This window comes from Rhinolophus sinicus, chromosome 5, assembly GCF_057876585.1.
Source record: "Rhinolophus sinicus isolate RSI-liver-muscle chromosome 5, RSI-T2T, whole genome shotgun sequence".
Taxonomy (NCBI): domain Eukaryota; kingdom Metazoa; phylum Chordata; class Mammalia; order Chiroptera; family Rhinolophidae; genus Rhinolophus; species Rhinolophus sinicus.
Genome location: NC_142505.1, coordinates 105,776,784 through 105,803,909, shown reverse-complemented (window position 1 = coordinate 105,803,909; position 27,126 = coordinate 105,776,784). Strand labels below are relative to the sequence as shown.

Below are 27,126 nucleotides of genomic sequence, written 5' to 3'. Positions count from 1 at the left end.
GCGTCAAGATTTTTAAAAACCAATACATACTAGTGTTGGAGATTTTGTCCTGTCCTTTACTTTTGCTGCACATACAGCCAACGTAATTAAATCAACAGACCTAAATGTTAAAGTTGACAACAGACAATTAGGCTAATCACCACTTCCTCTAAAGGATCAATTAGAGCTGTTTCCCAACTACACTGAGTAATGGTACCCAGCGCTCTATGAATAACAGGGTGGCTTAGACAGTAAGTTTGGCAAAAGCGGGGCTGAACCAAGTGACTCTGGTTCCTTTCATGCAGGACTTCTCAGAGCCTTTAGCAAGTTCGCACATGCTATGAATCTCCAAGCAGGGGACACTGTGGAGGAGTATAGACCGGGAGATGCTGTATCAAGTCAGTCATGCAAACAGGGCCTCATCTTCTCCGTGTATCCAAATCACGTGGGGGTCTCGTTAACCTAGATTCCGATTCAGCGTGGGCACCGATTATGCATTTCTAACAGACTCTGGGTGATGCTGCAGCTACTCGTCTGGGGACCACACTTTAAAGAGCAAGGATATCAGTGGAAAGATAAGACCCCCCTTAGGGACCCCTTTACTGGTGAGATCAATCCCAGAGGAGGGAACTGGCTTGCCCAAGGTCATGCAGGAGTGACAGGTGGGCCCACACTCGGCTCCCCGGCCTCCCCTCCAAGGACCCACTCCCCGATCCGGCTGCTATTGGTTCTCCCGACGTAGACCCATCTCAGTCTTGGCTGGGCACTGGAATCACGCGAGGAGCTTTAAAAACTCATGCCTGGGGTCCCCACCCTCAGATCCTGAATGCTGGGTCTGGTATGCAGCCTGAGTTTGGAGATGTTTTAAGTTCTCCCAGTGATTCTAACGTACAGCCAGAATGGAGGTTCAGTGATGCGGGTGAGCCTCACCCCAAATGCCCTCCCCACACCCTGCCTGCCTGGCCAACGCCTGAGGAAAACCGCCTACAGCAACTCCAAAGTATGAAAGGATTACCAGATGGGGAATGGAACTCAACAAGGCCACAGCTGGCTGAAGCCGGGTCTCAAGATATTATGATATCATGGCCAAGAATCCAAAGCACCTCAGGAAGAGAGAGTTTCCACGCCATTCTGAGTCCAGACGAGCAGATACACACATGCCTTTTGCTCTAAAGCCCCAGGGTTCCGAAGAGGAAAAACCTGTACCTTCTAGAGCAAGATGCTCAGAAATTGGTGTGAGACCACAGTGGGGGTCTTTAAAGACAATTTCAGAATCAGACCGCATGAGGCTAGTAAAAAAAAAAGCAAAAGAGGTTGATGACTGCAAGGTTCTCAATGAGCACTGCTGGGAAAGCATTAGTGACAAGAAAGTCAACGAATCCAATGAGAGGAGGTTCCAGTCTCTCTGAACTTAGTGAATGTTTGGGGAAAAGCTTCAGAGATGAGCCTACAGGACACAAGTGGGGCTCTGGGGCCAGATGGCAAGGTTTCAATCCCAGTGTCTTCTGCCCACCCGCCATGATCCTTAACTGCTGTACCTCAGCTGGCTCACCTGTAAAGTGGGAGAATAGTGTCTGCCTAGTAGGGCTGCTGGGGGATTAAATGAGTTGATATACGTAAGATCGTTACAACAGGGCCAGACCCTAGTACATGCTCAATAAACTCGAAATACTGGCTTAATTTCCACATAAATTTTCCTCTGGTCTAATCTTTATTCCCCCTTTGCCCTGATTGTTTAAGTCTAGTTATATTTTTTTAAACTTGCTGTGAAGTTTGTGTTCCTGTCAGCTTCCCCAAATTCTTTCTGGAATGAGATGGGGCAGACATACAGGCACTCAAGTTAGCTACTATCTGCTGAGTGTTAATTAACTCCCCCTGTGGTGGCTGGGGCACAGCTTGACAACGGGAGTGAGGGGGGTACAGGGTTTGCAGGGGCTCCCTTGGGCAAGGCCACATGAGGAGCTAAAGAATTCATACTTGATTCTCAGAACAATGGGCCCTGCTTGAAGGCTGAAACCAGGACATGAAAAAATAAGGTCATTTCCAAAAGCTCACTCTGGGTTGCTCCAGAGTTAGAGCACTGGGGTCTCCGGGGAGAGGCCAGGGTGAGAGGCATTGCAACAGGACTGGCGTCATGGGTGTGCGACCTGTGTAGCCAACCCAGGGTTCGTGCTTAGCTTAATGCTCTGCTGTCACCATCCTCAAATTCTTAATACCTTTCCAACAAGGAGTTCTGCACTTTCATTTTGCACTCAGCCCCCCAAATTATGTAGCCAGCCCTACCTTGCAGGAATATCTCACTTGCCCTACATCTACCCTTCCAGGTGAGGCAGTGAAAGTTATGCTCCCGTTTTTTAAAATGAAGAAACTGGGGCCCTAAGAAGGTAAGTTAACTGTCCCAGGGCGCCGTTGGTCAGTGGCAGGGAGCCGCACACCCGAGGTTTTCGGGTTTCAACGAGGGCCACCACTGTGGGGAAGCTGGCCACCTCCACCTCCCTGAGAGCAGTGCTGAGTCTCCCCTGGACCTGGGCTGCAGAACTGTCCCCCATCACCTACCCCAGGCGGAGCCCGAGGCAGCAGGTGGTACCAGTCCCGCCCCCCACCAGCCGGAACTGGGTTCGATCCAGGCCAACGCCCACGGATCTGGGTCACAAGGCCAGTTCCACAAAGGCAACGTCCAATGCAACAGGAGCAAAGCAAACACAAGTAACCTTTGAAAGTCCCGGATCCTTCCTTTCACTCTGCCTCCTCCCCCAACCCCAACAATTTAGAGCAAACTCAAGGCAAGAAGGGAGGAAGACCTCCAATAGCTGAAAATCTGCCTGGTGAAGGGGCTGTCAAATCGCACATGCCTCTGCCTTCCTGGAGGCCTTGAGAGGCACTTCCCAGGGGCCAGTCTGGCCCAGGCACTATTCTAGTTGTTACCAGGTAATAACACAGATAAAATCTTTGCCCTAGGGAGCTCTTGTTTTAATGGAAGGGAGAAAGCAAATGAGCATAATAATTAAGTGAATTATACCATGTTAGGAAATATAGCTCCTTAAATGAAAAAAACACAAATAATGAAAACAGTACCCAAAATGTATTGGGTGCTTACTCTGTGCCTAAATGCTTTACACATTATCCCATGTAATCTTCTCAACAATGGATACTGTTGTCATCCCCAGTTCACAGACAGAAAAACACACAGGAGGTAAATTGCACAAGGTCCCATAGGCAGTTAAAAAAAAAAAAGTATTGATAAGAAAGGGCAAAATCCTCCTGATTTTGTTTTAAGGAGAACAAAACAAGCAGGAAACCTGTTTTTTCCCCCAAGCCTCAAAGTAGGGGAGGGGGTCCAATCAGAGTTTGCCCCTCTCCACTCCCCATGGTTTTTAAGAGACGTGACAGGGTTGTGGGACACTCCAAGCCTTCCTTTTTTTCCCAGAGCTAAGGCTTTGAGCTAACAGCCCCAACGTCAAACCCCAGCTCTGCCAGCTCACCTTGGCCACCGGCAAATGGTCTCCCCTGCTTCTGATTTAAAATGAGACTAAAACTCTCTCACAGGTGCAAGGGAACAGACGTCAAGACTGCACCCCACAGTAGTGCCTGTACACACACACACCCACTCCCGGGACCCCACGATGCCCACCTCCCTTCTCCTCTTCAGTGCTGAGAGGACAGGGCCATGTGTCTCCCAGTTCCGCTCCGTGGGGCACATGGCAGAGGGCCGAATGTGGTAAAGGTTTGATAAATGAACACAGAAGCGGTGCCTGGGACGGTGGAACCTTTCTTAGAACCTGAGCCAAGGATTTAATACATCTTAAAGAGTGCAGGTTACTGGGCACAAATGGCTCATCTTCCAAGGTGTGAATGTAAAGTGTTGAAGCCACTCTTGCCATTAGATGGGGAGCCTACGCCCCCCAAGGAATTAATTCAAATGCCTCATTAAGTTGGGCCCATGGCACGGGACACTCCAACCTCCAACTCAACGGGCACCGGGTCAGGAGCTGTCCATGAATGGGCCTCTGGCCCACCCTTCAGTCTAGCTGCTGTGAGGTCCAGGGCGAGACCCTCAGCCCTGGACCTCAACTTCCTCCTCTGACGATGGGGGAATTAGGTGCAGAGTGAAGGGATGAAATGACCAAAAGCAGTCATTTCCCCCAACAAGGTCAAAATCACTGAATCACATGGGGATGGAGGAAGGGGCAGGAATTATCAGCCTGGTAAGAGGAGGCTTTGTGGATCCAGGAGTCGATGTGCCAAGCATAGCTGTCACAGCCTGGATGTCAATGCTGGTATGAAGACTGCCCCTGAATTCCATCAGAGGGGCTTTCCTTGTTCGAAACTGCCCAGTGTCTGCAAACGTTTGTCTGAGACCCTGGTGCCAGCCTCAGGGATGCATGGAAAGGGCAGGAAGCTGACAGATGTTTGCAAGATGGCATCGGTGCCCAGGACAAGCGAAGTACCACGTCAGCCAGTACAAGAAGTCCGAGGCCAACACCCTCTCCAGGCCTAATCCCCACCTGCCATGGGGGTCACTGCCAGGCTTTACTTCGGAAAGCTGTCACTTTACCAACTTCATTCACACCTGGAGGGAGGGAATGAGCATGCAGGGAGGGAGAGCTCCCTTCTGTGAGGCAGGTCCCAGAATCCCTATTTTTGTGGCCCTCATGGAGAAGCTGCTCATCCACCAGTTCCCACTTCTAAGCTCTAAACCCTCCAGGCTGACAAAGAGTTTCTCATGTACCCAGTCCCCACAGGTGGGACTTAACATTTAGCCCCAATCCTCAGGTGGTGACGTGGAGACTCACAGGGCAAAGACACTTGCCCAGATCATCCAGCTGAGCAGCCAAGGGGCAGTCTGAACCCAGAGCCTTTGCCCTAACTTCTAGAATATCTGAACTTCTAGAATACAGCCAGCTGTTCAGTGGAGGGAACAGAGCCAGGATTCGAATTCAGCTAGTTTTCCTGGCCAGACACCCACAGTGTGCCTGCCTCCGGCCCGGGCATCTCCTGGGTCTCCATGCCTCAAGGAGAAGTGTGGGGATACCCCTTCCCAGGCAGGCTTCCAGAGGCCTAACCCAGTACAACGTGGACCATGAGGCAGTTGGATCCACAAAGGACCCATTGTGGTAACTGCAGAAAGCCAAGGTCAGACCCTCTGCTGAGTCCTGCCCCCAGCTCCATGGCCTCCTCCCCTCCCTATAGCGCCCCCATACCCAGCGCACAGGACCAGGACTGGCTGGGAGACAGGCCCCCTCTTCTGCCCAGCCTGGGGCAGGCTGAGCCTATGGAAACCTAAAACCTTCCAGCTGCCACCCGGCAGGGCTGGGCTGCAGATTCCTGCGGATCCCTGAGGGCTCATTCAAGGTGCCGGGGGTCGCACCTGTCAGCTGGGTTGGGTTCCACGAAAGGGGGCTCTATGGAAAGGAGGAAGGGGATGGCTTCTGTGTTCCCATCTAGAGGAGGAGCAAATCTGTTTCCCACTATGGGGGGGAGAAGGATGCGGATCTGAGAGGTGTGAGGACAGGCTGGGGAAGGGGCTCCGCGGAGGGAAGAGGTGGGGAGGCCCGGGGAGGTGGGGCTCTGCGCGGGGAAGTGGGGGGCTGCACGAGGGAGCCCTCGGAGGCTCCGGCTGGCTTTGTGCGCGGATGGCGGCCGGCCCGGGGCCCCTGAGGGCCTAACGAGGCATGCACTGGGACGGGGGCCGCATTTGCGTGCCAGGCGGGAGGGGTCCGCGGCGTGCCCAAGCACCCCGTGCCCGCGGAGGGGATTTCCCGGTGGCCGGAGTCGCCACACTCACCTCCTGAAGTCAAAGGGCATCGTGCCGTCGCCGCCGGGGGTGGGAGCGCTGCAGGCCAGGCGGGCCGCGGCGCCGCGTGGGTCCCTGCCGGCTGCCAACGCCTCCTCCGGCCGCCCCGCCCCCGCCGGCCGCCCCCAGCCCAGACACTCGCCGCTCACCTCCCGCCGCCGGGAAGTGACGCTCCGCGCAGCCCATTGGGCGCCGCCGGCCCTGGACGCCCCTTCCGCCGCTCGATTAAAGGGGCCCGCGGGCCGGGGCAGCGGAGGAGCGGGCCTGCCAGGGTCGAGGCTCTCGGGTGGGAAGGGAACCCCCGAAGATGTACTCGTCCCTTCCAAGCCCCCCACCCCCATTGTGTTTTCCTTCACTGCCTCCCTCTCTTTCTCTTGGTGGCTTCAGGCAAATCCCTCTACCTGAACCTCCGTTTTCCGCATTTGTAGAACAGGTTCCTTGAGTTGTGAAGACTAAATGGAATGGTCCTGATTTGGGCCGTGCAGAGTCTAGCTCCGAGTAAGGGCCTAATACTGGGTGAGAAAGGAGGAGCTCGGGCAGATTTGTAAAGTGCACATTTTTACCAAAAAAAAAAAAGAAGAAAAAAAAGAAGGGCATTTCACTGCTGTGCCTCTCTGGAAAAGTCACTTGGCCTCTCTGAGCCACACCCTTTTTCGCCTCTGCTCAAAGACAGAGATGACAATTACTCGAGGTGCTTTTTTCTGGGATTCAAATGAGAAAGTTGCAGTCTGGCTTAGTGCAGCGTCTGGCACCTCTAAGGGCTCAGTCACCTGATGCTACTGTGCTTAGCCTAGTAGCTGTCTCTGCTTCCATCTTCCCATGGTAGTCAGGAAATGCAGGTTGTCATAAAGGCAGACTTGGCCCAGGGCGGACCTCTCTGAGCCTCAGTTTCCTTCTGTGAAATTCGAGGTAAATCAACATCTCCCCAGACTAAAGGATAGATGGTGGTTGAGGTAACACAGAAGACTTCTGTAGAGGAAACTCCTTCTGAATTTCCCCAGGTTCTGTCATTGGCCCCACCTCCTAGGTTGCGGTGACATGGGGTTTGAAAAATCCCAAGAGAGGAAGGTGGGGCTCATGTTCAAAGAGCAGGGCCTGCAGGCAGTTTGTTTCTCTATAAATAGAGGGTAACATGGTACCTGTTCCTCTGGAAGGATTTGGAATTCACAGTGCCAGCACAGGGTCTGTGCAGAGTGGGCTTGTGAACCAATCTCTTGCCCTGCAGCACGCAGATGGCCTGATCAGTTAGTTGTCTCTCCTTCTCTCTGACCTCTGGCATTCCCTTTTCATTCATTCATTCATTCATTCATTCATTCATTCATTCATTCATTCATTCATCATTCAACAAGGGGCCTTGTACTCTAGGGAGAGAGGAGGCAATCTGAGCCTAAACCGGAAAGCTGGGGGCAACAGGAAGATGAAGGGGCCTTGAGCAGCCATTGGGCCCAAAGGACTGTTTGTTGGCTCTGTGCAGGAGGGAGTCATGCAGTGGTGGACTTGACCACAAGTCCTCCCTCCTCAAAATGTGGTCCGCAGCCTGCTGGTGGTTCACAGGCCAGCTGCTGGGGTACCAGGGTGCAGATTCTCGGCCCCAGCCCAAACCTATTGAATCAAGTGTGCATTTCACATGATCTCCAAGCGATCTGTTGGCACTTTTAAATTTGAGAGGCACTGCTGTGATGAAGGACCTGGCTCCTGGAGGTGCATTTCCTGCTCCTTTTCCCTGGAGCACTTTCCCCTCTCTGCCTCCCACCCTGCTGTATAGACAGAGAATGCACATGTCTCCCATCAGCTACTCTCCCTTTCTTCCTGTTAACTATGTGAACAGACTACAGTTAAACTGCATGAGTTCATGGTCCAGCTTCCTGTGCACTTCTTAATTTTATTTCTGTGCCTCAGTCTCCTCATCTGGAAAATAGGGACAATACTAGTACCTTCCTCATAAATCTATCATGAGGATGAAGTGCATTGATGTATGTCAAGGACTTAGCTCAGTGCCTGGCACAGAGCAAATGCAAGATAGGGTTCACTATCTTTGCTGTTTTTGTACGATGATGGAGCTCTCAACTTTTGACTGGGCATATAGGTGCTCAGGATGAAAGTTCCATTTCCAAGCTTCCGTTGCAGCTAGGTGTGGCCACTTGACTAAGTTCCGGCCATTGAGATGTAAAGGGAAGCATCTTATGACAGCTTCAGGGATAGTTGGTATATTACACTGTGTCCCTTTCTCCATCTGGCTTACCAGACTGGACCATGTGGTGAAGGCCACATAGAGCAGAGCAACAAGATAGAAGGAACCTGGGTCCCTATCACTGAGTGGCACAGTACCTGTCTTCAAACACCAACAGATGTCTAAGCAAGAGAGAAATAAACATCCATCTTGTTTGAGCTACTGTTATTTTGGATTTTCAGACACTTACACCCAAACCAGGTGCTAGTACACCTGCCCAGACTAATTATTTGACTCGGCTCAAATAATATATGCAGCATGGGCCAGGTCCCACCATTATAGGCTGCCATGGCACCTGTCATTTTCCTTGGGAGAACTTGTTACATTATTAATAGGCTAATGACTACTTTCCCATCCTGACCGGAAGCTCTCCAAGGACGATGGATGCCTGTTTGTTCACTGTCATACCCCAGCATCCAAGCAGAGTCTGCACATGGAATGGGTGCACTAAGTATGTGGGGAAAGCTGAATGGAGGCTTCCCAGGGAGGCAGGCCTTCCCACAGACAAAGAGGGTGGGCAGGGGGCACATCAACAAGGATCTCTGGGGGCTCTTGAGGTCTGTAAACAATGAGGTTCCTAGTCCCAGATGGTCTATCTGCCCAAAAGACAGAGGGAGATGGAGCTAAGGAGTAAGTGGGAAAGCTCGGGCTCTTTGACAGGGCAGTGACTTAATAACAGTGGAGTTTCAGGATTCCTAATCTGGTGGCACCCTGTGTCGCCAGCCTCCAGTAAGCCCCGTCTCCTGATATTCCCATGCCCTTGTGTAATCACCTCCCTCAATGAATAGGGCTGACCTGTTCTGCAACAGGACATTGCAGAAATGACAGTGTGTGACTCCTGAGGCCAGGCTGTCAAGGGCATTGAGGCTGCTTAGGCTCTCCTGACTCACTCGTTCTGGAGGAAGCCAGCTTCTGTGTCATAAAGATACTCAAGCACCTTTGTACAGGGGTCCATGTGGCAAGGAACTGCCCCAGCTGAGCTACTCCTGAATTTCTGGCCCTTAGAAACTATGTGGATAATACATGTTGATTTTAAGACACTAAATTGTGGGTAATCAGTTACACAGAGGAGATAATTAATACAGACTCTATCCCCCAGCTGGTCTAGTAAAACGGAAAACCACTTCAGTCAGACAACACTCTAGCTGGGTAACCTGGACACACTGCGTAACTCGCTGGGTGTCTGAGTATGAAATGAAGGATAATACCTTACCTGTGGCAGGTAGCCTCTAAAATCACACCACCCCAATTACTCTACCTCCTGGTATTCGTGTCTTTGTGGAATCCCCTTCCTTAAGTGTAAGCTGGACTTAATGACTCACGTCCAAAGAACAGAGTGTCACAGAAGTGATGGCATTTTGCTCCTAAGACTACGTTATGAAAGGATGGTGGCTTCTGTCTTGGACACTCTCTCTGACTCTCAGATCAATCGCCCTGGACAGGCCAGCTGCCATGCCATAAGGCAGCCCGGGACAGAAGCCCATGTGGGTGAGCTTGTAAGTGAATCGTGAGGCCTGACAACAACCCTGGGAGTGAGTTTGCAAATGGATCCTTCAGCCCCAATTGAACCTTCAGACGACCGCAGCCCTGGCAGAGAGCTTGACTGCAGCCTCATGGGAAAACTTGACCCAGAGGCATCCAGCTGAGCTGTATCTGGATCCTGCAAGATAACAAATATTTGTTGTTTTAAGCCCTAAGTTTGGGGTAATTTGTTATGCAGCAACAGATAACAAATACATGGCCCTAAAAGCTTGCTGTGAAGGTGAAATAACATGTCCATTGCCTAGCACATAGTAGGTGCTGATTAAATGCTTGCTGAATGAATCAATCTATAAACAGTGGAATGTTCTATAGTATAGAATGTTCCCTGGACCCAAATGCTCATTCCCCTCCACCCCTCCCATCAAACACATCACTGAAAGTTGTTTTAAGCAGGGGAATGGCTACGTCAGATTTGTTTTTCTGTAATAGAAGACTTGTTTGTGTTCCATGGGGTGTGGCTGGTTCAGCTGTGAGCTAGATGAAGAGATTAAGAAATAATAATTCTGTGTCTGCTCAGAGAGGTCTTAAGGGTAACTTGGGCCTCAACCGAACAACTCTCCTTTCTTGCTCTATTAAAGTCTCCTGACCAACCAGAAGACATTCATTCATTCAAGTTACTCACTGAGCACTTCTTTATGACAAGTCCTCTGGATGTAGAAATGAACATGACACATCCCTGTTTGGAAGAAGCAGGGAGGAGGTAAGCAAGAGTGTAGTGCCATTACAAAAACCAGGGTCAGGGGCACCAAGTCCTTGTGTGGATGCAGTTTTGTGTGGTAAGGGCAGCACCAGAGGTCTGGGAGGCCGGGAGCGGGTGCCTAATTCTACCCATGGGATGAACTGGTCTGCACTCCTTCAGTTGATGTGACAGAAGTCATCTCAAATCAACGCACACTGTCTCAGGCAGGCAAAGAGAAGAGTCCAGAGGTAGACTTGGGTTTCGGGCACAGTTTAATCCAAGCACTTCCACAGTTGCATCAGGAATCTCTCTCCCCGTCCCTAGGCTCTTCCTTCTGGCTCCAACTCCCCTTCGTGCTGGCAAAATGTCTGCCTGTAGCTGCAGGCTAAGGTTTTCCAGCTAAGCAATTCCAGCAGATAAAGATGACCTGTTTCCTGATACCTCCGGCAAAAGGCTCCTAGGCTGACCCCCAGGGGCCTGGCCGGGTCACAGCCCTGTACAGTGGCTTCCAGGAGCATGGAGCATGCTGACTGGCCAGGCCTAGGCTGAACGGCAGGCCTTAGAGCCTGTAGTAGGATCAGTCTCACGCCACACACACGGATTCAGACGGGAGAAGGGTGGTTTCCCAAAAAAAGAGTTAGGGCAGCATTGCCAAAGATGGAGAGGATGGTGGAAGGCTAAATCATCAGGTGTCTTCTACAGGGAACCAGGGAAGGCTTCCAGGAGGAGGAGGAAGACTCTGAGCTGAGACCTGAAGAACAAGTAGGTGTTAATCAGGGGGAGGAAGACAGGCTGGGTGCCTTGGTTATCTATTGCTGCATAACAAATTACTCAAAACTGAACACCCATAAAGGACCAGGTTCAGAGAGCTTCCAGGCTGGTGAACACACGGAGATGCATTTCAATCCTGGCTCCTCCATTCTCCTGGCTGTGTGAGCCTGGACAAGTTACTGAACCACTCTGTGCCTCAATCTGCTCATTGGTAAATTGGGATTAGTAATGCTTACGAGTATATCATATTAAATTACTTGATGCAGGTCTAGAGCTTAACATAGAATTGGACACATAGTACATGCTCAGTAAAGTGGCAGTTTGTCCACACCCTTCTACTCCAAGGAGAAGTCTAGGGAGGGTGGATACAGAGTAGCAGCATTTGGTCCACACAGGAAGGGGGCCTCTGTCTCAAACAGACAGTGGACCTCTGGCCTGCCTAGTGTCTGGCATGTTATCCACACTTTCCAAGAGCTGTGAAGCTCACAAGTTTGAGGTCTCTCGCCAGACACCGCTAACTTCTGCCTCCAACAGTCAGCTTCGCAGGCTGTGTGACTCAGCGCCGCTCACTCACCTTCACCTCTTTCCAACCTGGAGCTCACCTGGACCTTTCCCTCCACTGCCAGTGGCGTGGCTTGGGGCTGGGCTGGGTCTGCACTGTGGGTTCCTTCTGAGAGGGCTCTGCTGCTGCCCCTCGCCCACGGGCTCTTCCCTCCATTCCTGCTCCTTGGCTGGACCCGGGGAGCTTCGGGACACCTTTGTGTGACCTCAGTGTGAATGTGTGTCATGGTGCATGGGTGTCGCCGTGTGTTGGCAGCTCTGACACCCAGGGGCAGGTGGGTCTGTCCTCCTGGCTGATGACTGTGCTATGCTTCCTCAAGGTGGACTGAGACTGTCTGAGTATCAAATCGACCTTGACTCTGAAGAGGAAACAGGAAAGGGAGACCTGGGCGACTCTGGGTGTGATTCCTGAGTCACTGAAGTAAGTCCCTTTACTTCTCTGAGTCCCAACCTGTTCCTCTGTAAACTGGTCATCGGCAGGGATTAGAAGCCATCCATCCATCCATCTGCAAGTTGATGATACACCAGCAAACAGGACAGCAACTCCCTTCACATACAAGTGCAAGCGCACCATAAATAATGATAAATATAAACCCAATAATAATATGTTCAGGCATCTCCAGCCAGATCCACATGTTCCAAGATGCCAGCAAATGGAGAAAGCTCAGTGAAAACCTGGCTCCCTGTAAGCCCAAGAACCGCACTAGAGGTGAGGTCAAGGGCGTAAGAGGAAGCTTTGGGGTCAGAGATCTGGGTCCTAAGCCAAGCTCAGTCAGTTCCTATCTGGGCCACTTTGAGGACGTCTCATTCCCACCGCAGCCTGTTTCCTACTCTGCAAAATGCAGACAGAACCACTTCACAGAGTAGTTGAAGGGTCCAGTGTTTATTCTGTGGTCATGTTAGAGCCCCCACTGTTTTGCATCTGGTTCTAGCTGGACCTCACGTCCCACGTCCTCACTAGTCTGGTGGCCATACTGGTGAAGTGAAATCTGTCAGAATAACCAAGGCCTCTCCTCACTCTGAGTTCATCCATTCCCTTGTCATTCTTTTCTTCTCCTTTACAAGACAACTACAGTTTCAGCAGACCCTAGATAGGGCTTTCTATGTGGCTTAAGCTCGAGAAATCCTCACTTAGCCCCAGGAAGTGCTTATGTTATGGACACAGACGTCAGCTGTACCCTCCTCTCCAGAAGAGTCACCCCCCCATCCTTCATATTTAGCCATCAAGAAACCAATGTTCTTTCTGCCCTGCCCCACCATCATACATTCATCAAAAACTCTAATCTGACCTAAATCAGAGTTTTTAAAACAGAATTAGCTTTTCTGAAACTTTCTGTTTGTTCACATGAACTAATTATTTAATTAACGCAATAGTAGTTATTTAATTTAAAATGTAACATTAAAAAAGATATTCAAACTGGGAAAAGGGTCCACATGGAGAGTGAAGTCTCTCTTGTCCCCTCAGCCTCCAGCACAGGCGACTGACCGCTTCTGAAGGTTTTCTTCACTGAACTGGGCTTTCTGGTGGGCCAGGGGTGACTCCGGCCTTTCTTTGGGAGGGCAATGGAGGCAGGCATCACTCGGCTTTCCCAGCCAGGAGCTCTGGGCCTGGAATGGAGAAGGGACAGTGGGCACTTGCCAAGGAGTTGAGCGTCCACCACAAGGATAGAGGGACAGCAGTGTTCTCAGGGACCCTGCCAAGCTCTGAGTTCAGTCCCTCGGGTGGTCTCCAGGGGAGACCTTGGGGTCAGGGGTCCACCAACAGGTCCTTTAACTCACTCCCAAGAGATCCACTAACCGTATCAGAGAAGTTCTACAAATATTCATTGAGTGACTACGATGGGATAGAAATAACTCTGGCCTTGGGCTGGGGTTGGAATTGGGGTAAATTAGGAAATGGACCTGGAGAGACCCCAAATCTCACTGTAAGCAAGAGGAAAGGAAAGAACACTGACTGAACACCCACTCTCTGTCAAGGGCTTTATTAGGTTATTTTAAAACTAATTTTTAAATGTACTACAAGTAGTGTAGGAATACGTTTTCTGTGTAAACAAAATGAAAACTTGACAGATTAAGCTAAACCTCCCACTGACATGCGCTTTCCACACCTCCAAGCAATTAACTCAGTTCTGACACTCTTTACCTGGAGAGCCCATCAGATCCCACAGGTCAAGGGCTCAGTCCCACAAGACTGTTCTACTTCAGATGCCATTCTCAAGTCCAGGTTATCACCTGTGCTGCTGACTGAACAGCTCTAAATGGGAGGTTCCCAAGACCCCCTCCATGGGTTCAGTTAATTTGCTAGAGTGGCTCACAGAACTCGGACAGACATTTATTAGGTTGGTGCAAAAGTAATTGCAGTTTAAAAGGTTAAAAATAATTGTAAAAACTGAAATTACTTTTGCACAAACCTAATACCGTCTTTCCCCAAAAATAAGACCGGATCTTATATTAATTTTTGCTCCAAAAGACGCATTAGGGCTTATGTTCAGGGGATGTCATCCTGAAAAATCATGATAGGGCTTATTTTCCAGTTAGGTCTTATTTTTGGGGAAACACGGTACTCATGTATATCAGTTTATTATAAAGAATACAGGTGAACAGCCAGATAAAGAAGTACATAGGGCAGAGTACGGGGAAAGGGCATGGAGCTTCCATGCCTTCTGTGGCAGCTGCTATCCCCACATTTCTGCACGTTCACCAACCTGGAAGCTCTCTGAACCCCGTCCTTTTGGGCTTTTATGGAGGAGTCATAACATAGGCCTGACTGATTGAATCATTGGCCACTGGTGATTGAACTCAATCTCCAGCCCCTCTCCACTCCCTGAAGGTGGGGTGGGGGCTAAGTCTCAACCCTCTAATTGCCTGGTTGGTTCCCTAGGGGAACCGGCCCCATTCCTTAGGTACTTTCCAAAAGTCACTCATTAACATAAACTCAGGTGTAATTGCTAGAGGTTTGTTATGAATTTCAACACACCTTGTTCTCATCACTTAGAAAATTCCAAGGGTTTTAGGAGCTCTGTGCCAGAGACGGGAGGAAGACCAAATCCACATTCCTTATTGTAAACCACAATATCACACTCTAGGAAAAACAAACTACTTAAGGCTGTAGCGTCATGCCATGTGCTCACCCATACGATCCTCCCTGGCTAGAAGACAGCTCCTCACCCTGACCCCTTTGCCTAGTTTACCGCAACTCTTCCTTTAGGACTCGGCAGGCCGGCCGTGACCTCTTGGTTGCTTTCCCTGTCACTCCCAGGCTCGGTTAGATGTCACGCCCCTATGGCCCACAACGTCTTACCAAAGCACTTCCCATCCTTTCTAAGCGCCATTATATCTGCCTCCCATTCTTGAGGGGGAGCTCCTTGAAGTGAGTGGCGGTCTCCTTCACCTATACGTCCCGACCCCAAACAAACCCTGCAAGACATGGGGGGTACTGCCTACACGTGTGTGGAGTACAACGAATGCTTCTTGGAGAGCAAACGATTGAGTTCATCTTGTGTGGGGCGTTTCAGTGATGATGGAGAATGACAAGGTCAGCAACATGACAGCACCGGGAAGACAAACCCAATATCTCTTGAGTTAAATTTACCCCAATGGCAATCATATTACCCAAAAGTATGCCGACTGTGGGATCATAGTTTCCCAAACCATCTCCTAGCGCAAGGGTTTCTCTTAGCTCCACGATGGCGCTCTTTTTCTTCTCTTTCATCTGGTCTTTAAAGCTACTGAAAGGGGATGCGCACACCAAGGGTTTCCTCTGAACTCAATCCTGCCAAGGGCTGGTTGGGCATCGTGGCTTCATCTTCTGACTTATGTCCCTTCTTTCAAAAGGGCATTAAAATCCTCTGCCCACTCCTGAAACTGGCAGGGATTTTTTGAGAAGGACATGGGAGCTCACTTTTTGGAGGAACTGTCCCCTCCTCAAGGGGACAGAACTCATCATTATCTCTTAATTAGCATTTTGCCTCAAAATTCCAATGTCATCTTCTGTTACTACTAGAAGTAGGGGAAGCCCAAAGCTTCCACCCCTTTCCTCTCACTTCCCTTTTCTCCGAACAACTTGGAGGGAAAAGCTCTCTTCATTTCTTTTTTTCTCAGTATAATTTAATGTCTCTTTCACTATAAAAGTACAAAAGAATATTTTAACATTACAGAAAAATGGAAAGAGAAAAAAGCCCATTACTGAGACATCATCTCATTTAGCATTCTTCCAGCCTTTTCTCTATGTACAGTTTTTTAAAAATTATGTAACAGATATACCAAAAAGTGTATCTAACACAGATGTACAATTTAAAGAATTATTGACTAAACACCTATGTATTCATCACCCAGCTTAAGAAAACAGACCATCACCAATACCTTAGAAGCCCGTGTGCCCCTCCCTCTGAACCCACCCAGAGATAGCCATGATCTTGAATTTTGTATGACTTACTCCTTTTGCTTTTCTTTATAGTTTTACAGCGATCCATTGCATGGGTATACTGTACTCTGATTTATCTGTTCTTCTGCTGATGGATATGTGGATGGTTTCCAGGATTTTTTTCATCTTTAAAATATTTTAGTAAATGAAATGATTAAGGACATAAAATATATATAAACATAAAATTTTCCATTTTAAGCATTTTTATGTGTACAGTTCAGTGGCATTAAGCACATTCACACTGTTTAGGAACCATCACCACCATCCGTCTCCAGAGCTTTTTCCATCATCCAAACAGAAACTCTGTGCCCATTAAACAATAACTCCCCACTCTTTTCTCTCTATAACGCCTGACAACCACCCTTTTACTTTTTGTCTCTGTGAATTTGACTACTCCAGGTACCTCATACAAGTGGAATCATACAGTATTTATCTTTTTGACTGGCTTATCTCACTTAGCATAATGCCTGCAAGGATCATCCATGTTGTAGCATGTGTCAGGATTTCATTCCTTTTTAAGGCTGAATAATATTCTGTTGTATCTAGCACATTTTGTTTATTGAAGGGGAGCAGTTTTGCCACCCCAAAATAAGCCTCTTTGGGATACTGATTGCTTTAGGCTGGATAATTTCAAGAAGCAGATATGGGGGAAGCTCTGAGAACCAAGTAGAAGTTACCCTTTGTAAAAGGACATTTACCTTTCTAAGGGAAATCTCCATTTGTAAGGGTGCTTCCCTCACTGTACCAGGAAGAGGAAGATTGCCACATCTCTAGAAACTGTTATCAGTGGAGAAAGCATGGACCTAATTCAGCAGAACAATCTTACTGTTGTTTGCTGTGCTCTTACTGGTCACCTCTGTAACTGATTCCCCACCCCCAACATCTTCTTTTATCTTTAGCTGAAGGTAATATTTAAGGGGAGGGCTTTTGCCATTTTGGTGAGTTACTCAGTGTTCTTGGGTCTCTCCCATGTATACAGGAGATATGGTTGTGTGGAGGAGGAAGAAATTTTCCTCTACCCTTCTAGGTTCTTTCAGCTGGTCTAACAATTAAATTTACATGAGACAAATTAATAAGAGAAAATAACCAAATTTCATTACATATATTTGTATGGGAACCCCACATACATGACAGAGTCAGAGTCCCCCAACACACGAAAAGTTCAGAGACAGAAAGAGAAAATAAGGTACAGGTGACATTCTGAGCTAAGGCTGAGATAAGGCATCTTAGGGCTTTAGCGAGGAGGAAGGTCACTGAACATTAGAAATTTACCCTGCCCTATAAATAGGTCATAAAAAGTTATCTCTAGTAATAACTCTTAATATGGGCAAAGTCTTAAGTTTAAATTCTCTAAGGGAGAAGTAAAAGTTTCTCGTGAGCCTGCAGGGTCTCGATTGCCTTCAGTTGAAAATAATTCACATGCCCAAGCGGCAGGTCTTGGGGAGGCCCATTCCGAACCCTTCGCGTTATTAAACTTCACTTTGCTGTTCTCCTGCTAATCTGGCTCATGTCAATTTGGTCATTATGCCACCCAGGAGAATCTTGAAGGGTAGAGGAAACTTTTCCTCCCTGACAAATTATCCATTTCTCTGGGGATGGACACTTGGGTTGTTGGAAACTTTTTGCTCTTGGGAATAATGCTTCTGTGAACACGTGTGTACAAATATCTGTTCCAGCTCCTGCTCTGAGTTCTTTTGAGTATCTACCCAGAAGTGGAATTGCTGGATCACACGGTAATTCTATTTTCAGTTTTTGAGGAACCGCCATGTTATTTTCCACAATGGCTGCACCATTTATATTCCCACCAGCAAAGGACAAGGGTTCCAATTTTCCCACATGCTCACCAGCACTTGTTGTTTTCTGGTGTTTTTGTTTGTTTTCTAATAGTCATCCTAATGTGTATGTTAAATTGTTCCAGGACTTGTAATAAACAAAACAGCTATGACCTTTCTAATACATATACTCTGGCGCACATGGGCAAGAGTTTTTCTAGTCATCTAGTTAAGAATGGAATTGCCAGGTCATCAGATACGTGTGCGTGTTACTTCCCAGAGCAGCAGTACAAATGTACACCATCATCAAGGGTCGATGATTATTCTAGTTGCTCCACATTTTAACACTTACTGCCAGACTTGTAATTTTCACCACTTTGGTGGGTGTGAAATGATATTTCAATGTGGTTTTAGTTGGCATGTTCATGAGTAATTACAGGATTAAGCATCTTTGTCACAGGTTTCTTGGTCATATTTGCCTTCTCTTATGTAAAATATCTGCTTAAGTCTTTTGCACATTTTCCTATTAGATTGTTTGCCTTCATTTTATGAACTTGTAGGACTTCTTTATTCTGGATACTAATCACGTATTGATTACACATTACAAATATCTTCTACAAATTTACGGTTTGTCATTTCATCTTTTTTGATGACCAGAAATTATTTGAATTTCATTAAATGCATCAATCTTCTTCTTTGTGGATGTACTTTCTGTATTTTGCTTAAGAAATCTGTCTCAATCTAAGATCATAAAGATACCCCATATTTTCTTCTAAGAGTTTCCCCCCCCCCAGATTTATTGAGCTATAACTGACAAATAGCATCAAAGAAGTGTCAGGTATACAACGTGACTTAATATGCGTGTATATTGTGAAATGATACCACAATGAGGTTAGTTCAGACATTCATCGTCTCACATAGTTACCATTTTTGTGTGTGTGGTAAGAACATTTAAGAGATACTCTCTTAGCAAATTTGAAGTATAAAATATATTGTAATATAGTCACCATGCTGTACACTAGATCCTCAGAACTCATTCACCTATGACTGAAATTTTGTACCCTTTGACCAACATCTCCCCATCTCTCCCACCCCCAGACCCTGTTCTCTACCAATCTTTTTCTATGAGTTCGGTATTTTTTAGATTCCACATGTAAGTGAGATCATATAGCATTTGCCTTTCTCTGTCTGACTCAGTTCACTTAGCATAGTGCCCTCAAGATCCATCCATGTTGTCACAAATAGCAGGATTTCCTTCTCTTAAAAAATTCTCCTTTTAAAAGGAGTTTTCAGGTTTTTCTTTCACATTTAAGGCCTTCACTCACCTGGACCTGATTTGTGTGTGTGTGTGTGTGTGTGTGTGTGTGTGTGTGTGCCAAAGGGTATTGTTTCCCCATTTGAACTGCCAGTTTTGCCAGCTTTAGTCATGATCCAGCAATTCCATTCTTAATTATATGACTAGAAAAACTCTTGCCCATGTGCACTGGGGAATATGTACTAGAAGGTCATAGTAGCTGTTTTGTTTATTTAAAATCCTGGAACCATGCTATTGGTGATCTGCGATACAACACTGCTGGGTACGAATCATTCTTCCATTTTATAGATGAGGGTGCTCAGGCTCAGAGAGATGCAATGACTCCTCAGAGACCCCACAATTAGGAAGAACAGACATAGGATTTGAATCCGAGTCTCTGGATCTCAGGGCCAGTTTATTCCCCTCTGTACCTTGGCTTGCTCACCAAGCACCAAAGCCTCAGCTTAATCCAGTGTAACATGCAAATGAGCCTGGGAAGGGTGACACATCCATCCATCCATCCATCCATCCATCCATCCATCCATCCATCCATCCGCCTTCCTACCTACCATCCACTTACTTTTCCTGTACAAAGGGATTGTACTGTCCTGCAACCTAATGTTTAAATTCAATGCTATCTCTTGGACAGCTGTCAGCCCATGATTTGACCTCGTTCACACTGCTTCTACAGAGGTGAGAAAGAGGGTCTGAAATGGGTCAGGGAGAGGGTGAAGGTCAAAAGGGCAGCCTGAAGGAAAAGAGAAAGTAGTCCCCTGGCCCTTTACATCTAAGGCTGCGCCAGCCAGGCAGGTGGCGGGGGTGGGGGCAGGAGTGGTGAGGTGGCTGATGGGAAAGGCAGGGCAGGGAGAATGGTGGTGAGGTAAGTAAGGGCTGAGAATGACAGAAGGGGTGACGGAGAAAGTGAGTAGGACCAGGAAATAAGCATGTTGAAACCACCCCATGAGGATTGTCAAAATATTCCTGGCATTGATTAACATTTCAAAAATAGTAGTAATTACATGTTAAAAATTCTCTGTGACACTCATTTGCCTGGCCATTCAATCTCTCCAATACCCCTGAAAGGTGGTTATTTCGATTCCTGTTTGACAGAGAAGAAAACTGAAACTCAGAGAGTTAAGTAAGGGAACTTGCTCAAGGACCCTCAGCTGAGGCGTGACAAAATCCAAAATACATTACAGGTCTACCTAGTGCCAGCCCTCCCCCTCGCTGTGTCCTCCGTTCCTGCGGCATGTTGCAATGGTCTTGGTTCCTCTAACTGTGGCTGGATAATTTGAGGGCCATATAAAGGTTAACACTGTGCCGCTAGATGTAAACTATTCCAAAAATACTGAATTTAGGAGAGACTTGGCAGTCCTGTCACTGGCTGGATGCAGTATTAACAGCCCTCTCCATGTTCTGGGCACCCAGGACCTGGGCGTTCCCTGCCTAACTGTTTCTAAGTCCACTTCCTGAGACCTCTTTCCAGGTCCTAGCTCTCAAGGCAACCTCTAGCGCTTGGGGTGACAAAGGATCTGCTTTTGAGTGTGGGGGAGTGGGCAGGGCAAATGCAGGCGGGGCTGTCCCCACAGCTGCCCAGAGGCTGATCAGGGACAGGAAGGTAAGGGGAGATCAGGGGCCTCCTTCCGCTCTCTTTCTCCGGGGCCCTGCAATGTTAGGGACAGGACTGGACAGGGGTATAATTATGTTTAAAATGTGAAATTAATATAATCCAGAGAAGAAATTAATTGTTCCAAGAGTAGAAAATGGCATAGTTTCTGGTGGGTACAAGTGAGACCCTGGGGACACTGAAGCACAGCCGTGCCCCAGCCTATCGGCCCACTGTTTGTGTTGCCAAATGTTCAGTCCCCTTAGCTGTGGTCTTGCCAAGTGGGAAATGCCAGGAAGGGCAAGAAGAAAGGAAAGGACGCCAGGCGCTTGGAGAGCGGGAGGAGAGTTTACAGGTAGAGCTGGGAGTGGAGAGCCAGGGCCGAGGTGGACGGAGGGGCTCTGGGAAAGGAGCAGGGGTGATTAAGTGGGAGTTCCCAGAAGGCTCCCCAGCCCTCCGCCATTTCTATAGGAAACCAGCAGTAAAGGCTGTTACTGAGATTTCTATTTCTGGCAATTTGGTAGACCGGATCCTCTATACTTTTTACATGTATATTCCATAATAAAGAAAATTAAAAACAAAATTCACACATTTGGCAATACTTCAGGATTGGGTCTGTGGTTTGGGAGATGGTCAGGCTATGCTGAGACCAGCCTCAGTTCAGGGGCAGGGTAGCTGGAGGGGCCACGTCCCCCTGGGTGACATATCCATGCAGTTTTCATCCTCCCTCCCCTCCTCCCTCCCTCCCTATCTGTCTATGCATCTGTCTATCTAGCTAGCTAGCTATCATCTATCTACCATCCACTCACTTTTCTTGTACAAAAGGGATTACACTCTCCTGCAACCTAATTTTAAAATTCAGTACTATCTCTTGGACAGCTGCCAGCCCACGATCATCTATCCAAAGGCTGCAGGTATTAGAAGACATATTCTTGAAAGTAGACGAGATCTCATGCCCACAGATGGCTTCTGCTGCTAGAAGAGCCTGCCATCCATCCATTCAAGTTTTTTCAAATGCATTTATTGGATTCTTGCAGTAGCCTCCCATCTGTCACCCTCGTAACACAGGCCTGGTTCTTCCTGCACCTCCCTGGGGGCTCCTGACCCAAGACCCTGGCACATAGCGAGGCTCATGCACAGGTAAAGGGAGTGAGTGGCAGAAGGGCAGTTCCCGGGGCGGGGGACTCAGCTACAGCACCATTTGGTCCAAGGCTGCTCTGGCCCTGATCCAATCATGAAAGAAACTCTCCATTCATGAGAGAAGGAAGAAACAGATGAGCAATTAAATGCCTGAGTCCAGAGTAATGATGATTAAGGAATGTTGGGAAAGGATGTGATTACAAGGCCCTGAAAGCATCTGAAAGCTCTCGGAGTTGGGAGAGTAGTTTGGGCGGGCGGTGCCTGACTGTTATCAGAAGCTGCCAGGCCCCTCATTCCTGCCCCGTTAGGTCACCGTGAGCCAGCTGAGAGTAAAGCTAGGTGTCATTGTTTGCACCTCACCTCAGCTCACCCCCTTTGAGAGGCAATGATGAATGGATCTGGGGAAGGGGGGCCCTCTGGGTGTGTTCTCAAAGCGGGAGAATAAGATCTATAAAACGGGATTAACACGTTGCGTACGGCGGGGTTTAAATCCCTCGTGAAGATTCTCGTGATCCGTACGCAACGTGTTAAAATGATGAGACAGTAAGCGATTGAGATTAAATGAGATCCTGCTGGCAGAGTGCACAGTACAGGACTTGGCACAGAGTAAACCCTCCATCAATTCAAGAGGACATCATTAGGGGACATATTTTTCCTCCATAATGTCGACTCCCTGAAGCAGGGATGCTGTGTCTGTTCCCGCGGTGTCCCCAGAGCCTGAAACAACGCCTGGCACCTGGCTGGCACTCAGCACACGACTGTTGAGGGCATGGGTGAACCCATTACATAACTGTCATCTGGTAACAGACCCAGGGAGGCAGGCAGCTCGGGCCCAGCGCTCAGTGCTGCAACCCGCCCATTTCCCCGCCTACCCCACGCACCCCTGACAAGCAGTGACCACACAGGGCAGATGACTTGCTGGGTACTTCTCTAAATGCTCCCTGAGGCCAGCGGAATCCCCAGGGCCTGGCTCATCAGGACGAGCAGATGACTTGGGGCCCAGCACAGCCCACCTTCCCGTTAGCAGAGCGCTGCTCAGCTGGCAAGATGTTTGGAGAAGGGAACAGAACGTGCAGCCCCAGGGAGAACAGACACCAGCCCGGCCCCCTAAAACAGGAAATGAGCCCTGGCCTGGCCCATACCACAGCCTCTCCTTGTTTGAAAGTTACTTCTCTCCTGCTTCTCACCCTGAGCCTGCAGCGAGTCTTAGCAATATCAGCTAATCACTGGGAGTCAAGTTCATGGACCATTTGATGGTAATAATGACCAGCTTTTATTGAGCACTTACTCTGTGCCAGCTCTTGTACTAAATGAAAATATTGTATTTCAATTCCTCTAAAGAGGCACCCAAACGTTCCCCAAATATTCTGTCTTTTGACGTGGCTGGGCCTTTGTCACGTACGCTGTCCCTCAGTTTAAAATGCCCTTCCTGGCTTTATTCACCTGGGGCATACTCACCCTTCGGCACTCAGCTCATCTGTCACCTCCTCTCAGAAGCCTTCCCCATCTTGCCCGAGACAATAAAAGCACGGCCTTCTGTGCGTTCCCACAACTGGCATTTGGGTTTGTGTGTCTGTCTGCCCGACTGTGCCACCCTGACCTCCTGATGCCGCACGTCCATCTCCACAGCCAGCACACAGTAGGGGCACTGTGAATGCTGGGTTCTCCTTCTCATTTCCTTTGCACTGTGGCACTTTATCTCTTGTATGCCCCTCATTTGTCTTTATATAATAATAGCCTTTACCCAAAGAACAATGCTCATCACTTTACAGGTATTTATAAATGTAAGTCGAAAGATACAAATGAGTCAGTGACCTTACTTGCAGGGCACCAGGTAGGAGGTGTTCAATTATTTGCCTGTAGAATCCATGGTTACCCCAGCAAGAAATCATCAGAATAGGTACGGAAGGGTGAAGTCAGAAAAAGAAACAGAATGGGAGGAGGTGCTAGAACTGACATTTTCTGCGCACCTATATATGCCAGGTGTATGTTTCATTAACGCCCCACCATAATCCAGTGAAGTGAATATAATGATCCCCTTTTTATAGACAAAAATGAAGGCACAGAGAGGTGGAGTGACTTGCCTAAGATCACACAGCACGTAAATGGCAGAGCGGGGATTTGAGCCCTGTCTGCCTAGTTCCATCAGGTGGATGGAAAAGGCCATTGTGTCCCTGTAGTGTGAGAGTGTGGGGAAAAGTGAGGAGGGGCTGCAGGACACTGGGGGGAAAGGACTGGGGTATGTCTTCCCTGTAGGTCAGACCCAGACCCCTGGATATGCACCATCCCTGCCTTCCGATGTCCCACGTCATGGTTCCTGGGGACAGATGTATGCTGGCCTATGGGGCCACCGCAGACACCTCCAACACATTTAGCCACTTTCTCTTGAGACAGCTCTACTTTTCAAGTAGCTTCTTTTTTCTAGTATCGATCCTGCCCTAAACACTTCCCTCTGAGTCCCTGGACCAAACTTGACCCCACAGGATTGCACAACACCCACTTGAAGGCTCCAGGAACCCCCAACTTCTCAATAATGCTGAACTGGGTGAAATTTCCCAGTAACCACCTCCCCCGCCTGACTAATGCTTTCTTAGTTTGGCAATGCAATGTCCTATTTTTAAGGGATCCAGTCATTTGGTTTAGATTCTTTGTTTTATTTTAATGACCTTCTGAATCATTCATTTTTCTGCTTTTGAACTGATTCACTCTCGGCCACTTCCTTGTATAAAAATCCAACACCTCCTTTAAGACTCAACACTAGCAACCACCTTCTCCTAAAAATTATCCTTATCTATACCACCCCCTCTAGGCGAAGTATTCCCCTCCCTCCTCTGTACCACTCATCTGGTAGTTATTTTATTGTCATCATCGTTATCATAACAATAAAAACAACCCGCCAGCAACTTGAGTTGTTTCTTATTATGACCTTAAGAAGAAAGTGATTATTATTTCCATTTTACAGATAGTGAAACTGAGCCTCAAGGAGCTTAAACCTCTTGCTCAAGGTCACCCGAAGAAAGTGAAGAAGCCGAGATGCTAAGCCAGTCTGGCTGGACTCCAGAGTGAGTGTCCTGAAAGGTAGCTATTTGTGTGGGGCTGCCTGGCTCTTGCCATGCTGATGGTGTTGATGTCATCACCCTCCCCTCTCCAGATTGTAAGCCCCATAAAGTGTTTGTTCCCTAACTGCATCGCATGCAATAAACATCTGCGCTCAATAGCTGATGCTCCATAGACATGGAACAATGGCTAGAGGATTTCCTGTCCCTTTTGCAGTGTTAGCTGTTCGAAGCTTTACACAATTTTGCAACACCGAGAACTTGGTAGCACAAACAATCAATGCACACACTGAATGAAGGAAGGAAGGGGTGGGGTATGGGCTTGGAAGATTCCAGTGGACATATTTTGTAGCCGAATACCTTAGATAGGAAATTTTTTTAAAATTCTCTGTAGCTCAGGACAAATGCTGCCAGACAAGACCTCCTTATCACATTTTTCAGGCTGAAAGAACAAAATCTTAAAGACGAAGGGTTCAGTTTAAGTTCACTCAACACACCTCTAGTAGGTACTGACTGTGGGCCAGGCCCTGCACTCACAGGCTAGTGCTGGAGATGGCCGTGCCAGCACCTCACCAGGTGGCGGTCCTTTGGGTACCCAGCTGCCCCCCATTCCTTCTGGAAGACAAATTCCCTCCTACCCTGAGAGCGGGCAAGGATGGGGCCTTGGGAATAGGGGGAGGGAGGGGCAATACCCCGTCTGGTCAAAGAGGAGCAGGCAGGAAAGATCTCAACATGCCAGCAGCCTCCAAACAGCAGAGCAGAGGCCATGAGGAGCCAACTAGTCCCTCATGGAATATGAAGACAAGCCCTTGGGTCATGCAGTGACAAGGGAAGAATGAGATGAGTGGAGAAGGTCTGGGAAGCCTAACAGAACAGGAAGGCAATTGAGGGGAGCACCCAGAGGTAAAGAGGGTTAAGGGTCCCCGTATCATTCAATTGAGTGCTTTTTACCTCAAATTCTCTTCTGTCTGTTATCAATATCGCTGGCCCTTCTCTCTTTTTGTCTTTTCCTGATAATCCTACATCTAGCCTTTCACTTACAACCTCACAGGGACACTTTGTCTCAGGTGGCTCTTCTGTTACGAGCATCTCATTGGCTTTTTGGTTTGGGGGTTTGGGGCCCAAACTGTAAGCTCTGCCTTTTAGTAGGAACATTCTATCTGGGAAGCAGTAGGTCCCAGTGGTTAATATAGGCCTCTGGTGCCAGGCTGCTTGGGCCGGAGGGTCTGCTGAGAACCTGCCAATATTTAACAGTGCACTCAGTACACCCCTAGCCCTTTCTGTCCTGTTCCCAATCACGGATACGTTATAACAGAGCATCTCCATTTGACATATGGGGAAACTGAGGCCCAGAGACATGAAGTCAGTTGCTCAAGGGCAGATGGAAAGAACATTTAATTGTCATGTCAAGGGAACCACACATTTGGGTAGACCAGCTGGCCCTCTTTAAATCAAGAGCTTGACTCTTGGATTTGGCCAGAAGGGCAGGGAGCCCTGACCCACTTCTTCTCATGATCAAAAATAAGACTGAGACCTGGTAATGGCAAAGCAATAATATAATAGTAATAATACTAGCAGCAAACATTCAGCAGCATGCAATGTGCTTTATGTGTTTCATCTTTACTTTTCTCAGCGTAATGACTAAGAGCATGGACTCTGAAGCCAGACAGTATGGGTGTGAATCTCAGCTCTGCCACTGACTGGTTGTGTGACCGTAGGTAAGTTACTTTACCTCTCTGGGCCTCAGTTTCCTCATCTATAAAATGGGGCTGACGATAGATCTTAGCACCTTATAATAAATCCTAGCACGTAGTAAATTGTATATAAATATTACTGTTCCATTTTAAGAACTCCAATACCAGCAGCTTCCTCTTTCTTTGGCTTATGAATGGTGAGTATATAAAAAAAGAAAGCTAATAGAAGGGAATGGTTCATTTTTCAGAGCTGCAAGCAAAAGGGAAGAAACTTTTTCAACAAAGAAGATATCAGAGTTCATAGACGAGGTCACTACTTACAAATGGGGAAACAGAGGCTCAGAGAGGGCAAGCTAGTTGCCTGCAATCACACAGCCCATAAGCTGCAGAAGGAGGATTTAAACTCAACCTATCTGATGTCATATCTCATGTCCTTAATCCCGAAGCCAATATGGCCAGTCCTGGTGGTCATGGAAAGATCTGGTGCCTGGCTCTGCATTGAAAATGGAAATATGAGTCACTGGTGGCCCCCAGGGATGGCTGGGGAGTAAGAGGGGCCCAGCTATGGGCCAGAATGTTCCGCCA

At 48.1% G+C, this 27,126-nt stretch overlaps 1 protein-coding gene and 2 long non-coding RNA genes across 6 annotated transcripts in view; 1 reads left to right on the top strand and 2 right to left on the bottom strand.

Annotated features, from left to right (window-relative positions):
* Nucleotides 1–27,126, bottom strand: part of ERGIC1 (endoplasmic reticulum-golgi intermediate compartment 1) — a 127,818-nt gene that overhangs the window by 87,086 nt on the left and 13,606 nt on the right. The window contains exon 1 of one of the 2 annotated variants that reach the window (XM_019741339.3): nucleotides 5,765–5,933. The exons of the other annotated variant lie outside the window; for it this stretch is intronic. Within the exon in view, the coding sequence (XP_019596898.2) occupies nucleotides 5,765–5,784 (20 nt within the window). The 5' untranslated portion in view covers nucleotides 5,785–5,933. Of the gene's footprint in view, nucleotides 1–5,764; nucleotides 5,934–27,126 lie in introns of those variants that run through there. 2 annotated transcript variants of the gene reach the window in all.
* On the top strand, nucleotides 4,710–26,921 carry LOC109452450 (uncharacterized). Of its 2 annotated transcripts, XR_012489881.2 has the most exons (5): nucleotides 4,710–5,112; nucleotides 11,877–11,977; nucleotides 24,754–24,853; nucleotides 26,481–26,565; nucleotides 26,790–26,921. It is a non-coding gene; the product is annotated as an uncharacterized LOC109452450 (long non-coding RNA). The 2 variants fall into 2 exon arrangements; XR_012489883.2 differs by lacking the exon at nucleotides 11,877–11,977 and having other exon boundaries at nucleotides 4,712–5,112.
* LOC148758301 (uncharacterized) lies at nucleotides 8,152–22,624 on the bottom strand. 2 transcript variants are annotated; one of them, XR_016021381.1, is made up of 2 exons: nucleotides 15,992–22,624; nucleotides 8,152–10,975 (listed from the first exon to the last, which is right to left on the bottom strand). It is a non-coding gene; the product is annotated as an uncharacterized LOC148758301 (long non-coding RNA). The 2 variants fall into 2 exon arrangements; XR_016021380.1 differs by lacking the exon at nucleotides 15,992–22,624 and adding an exon at nucleotides 13,043–15,975.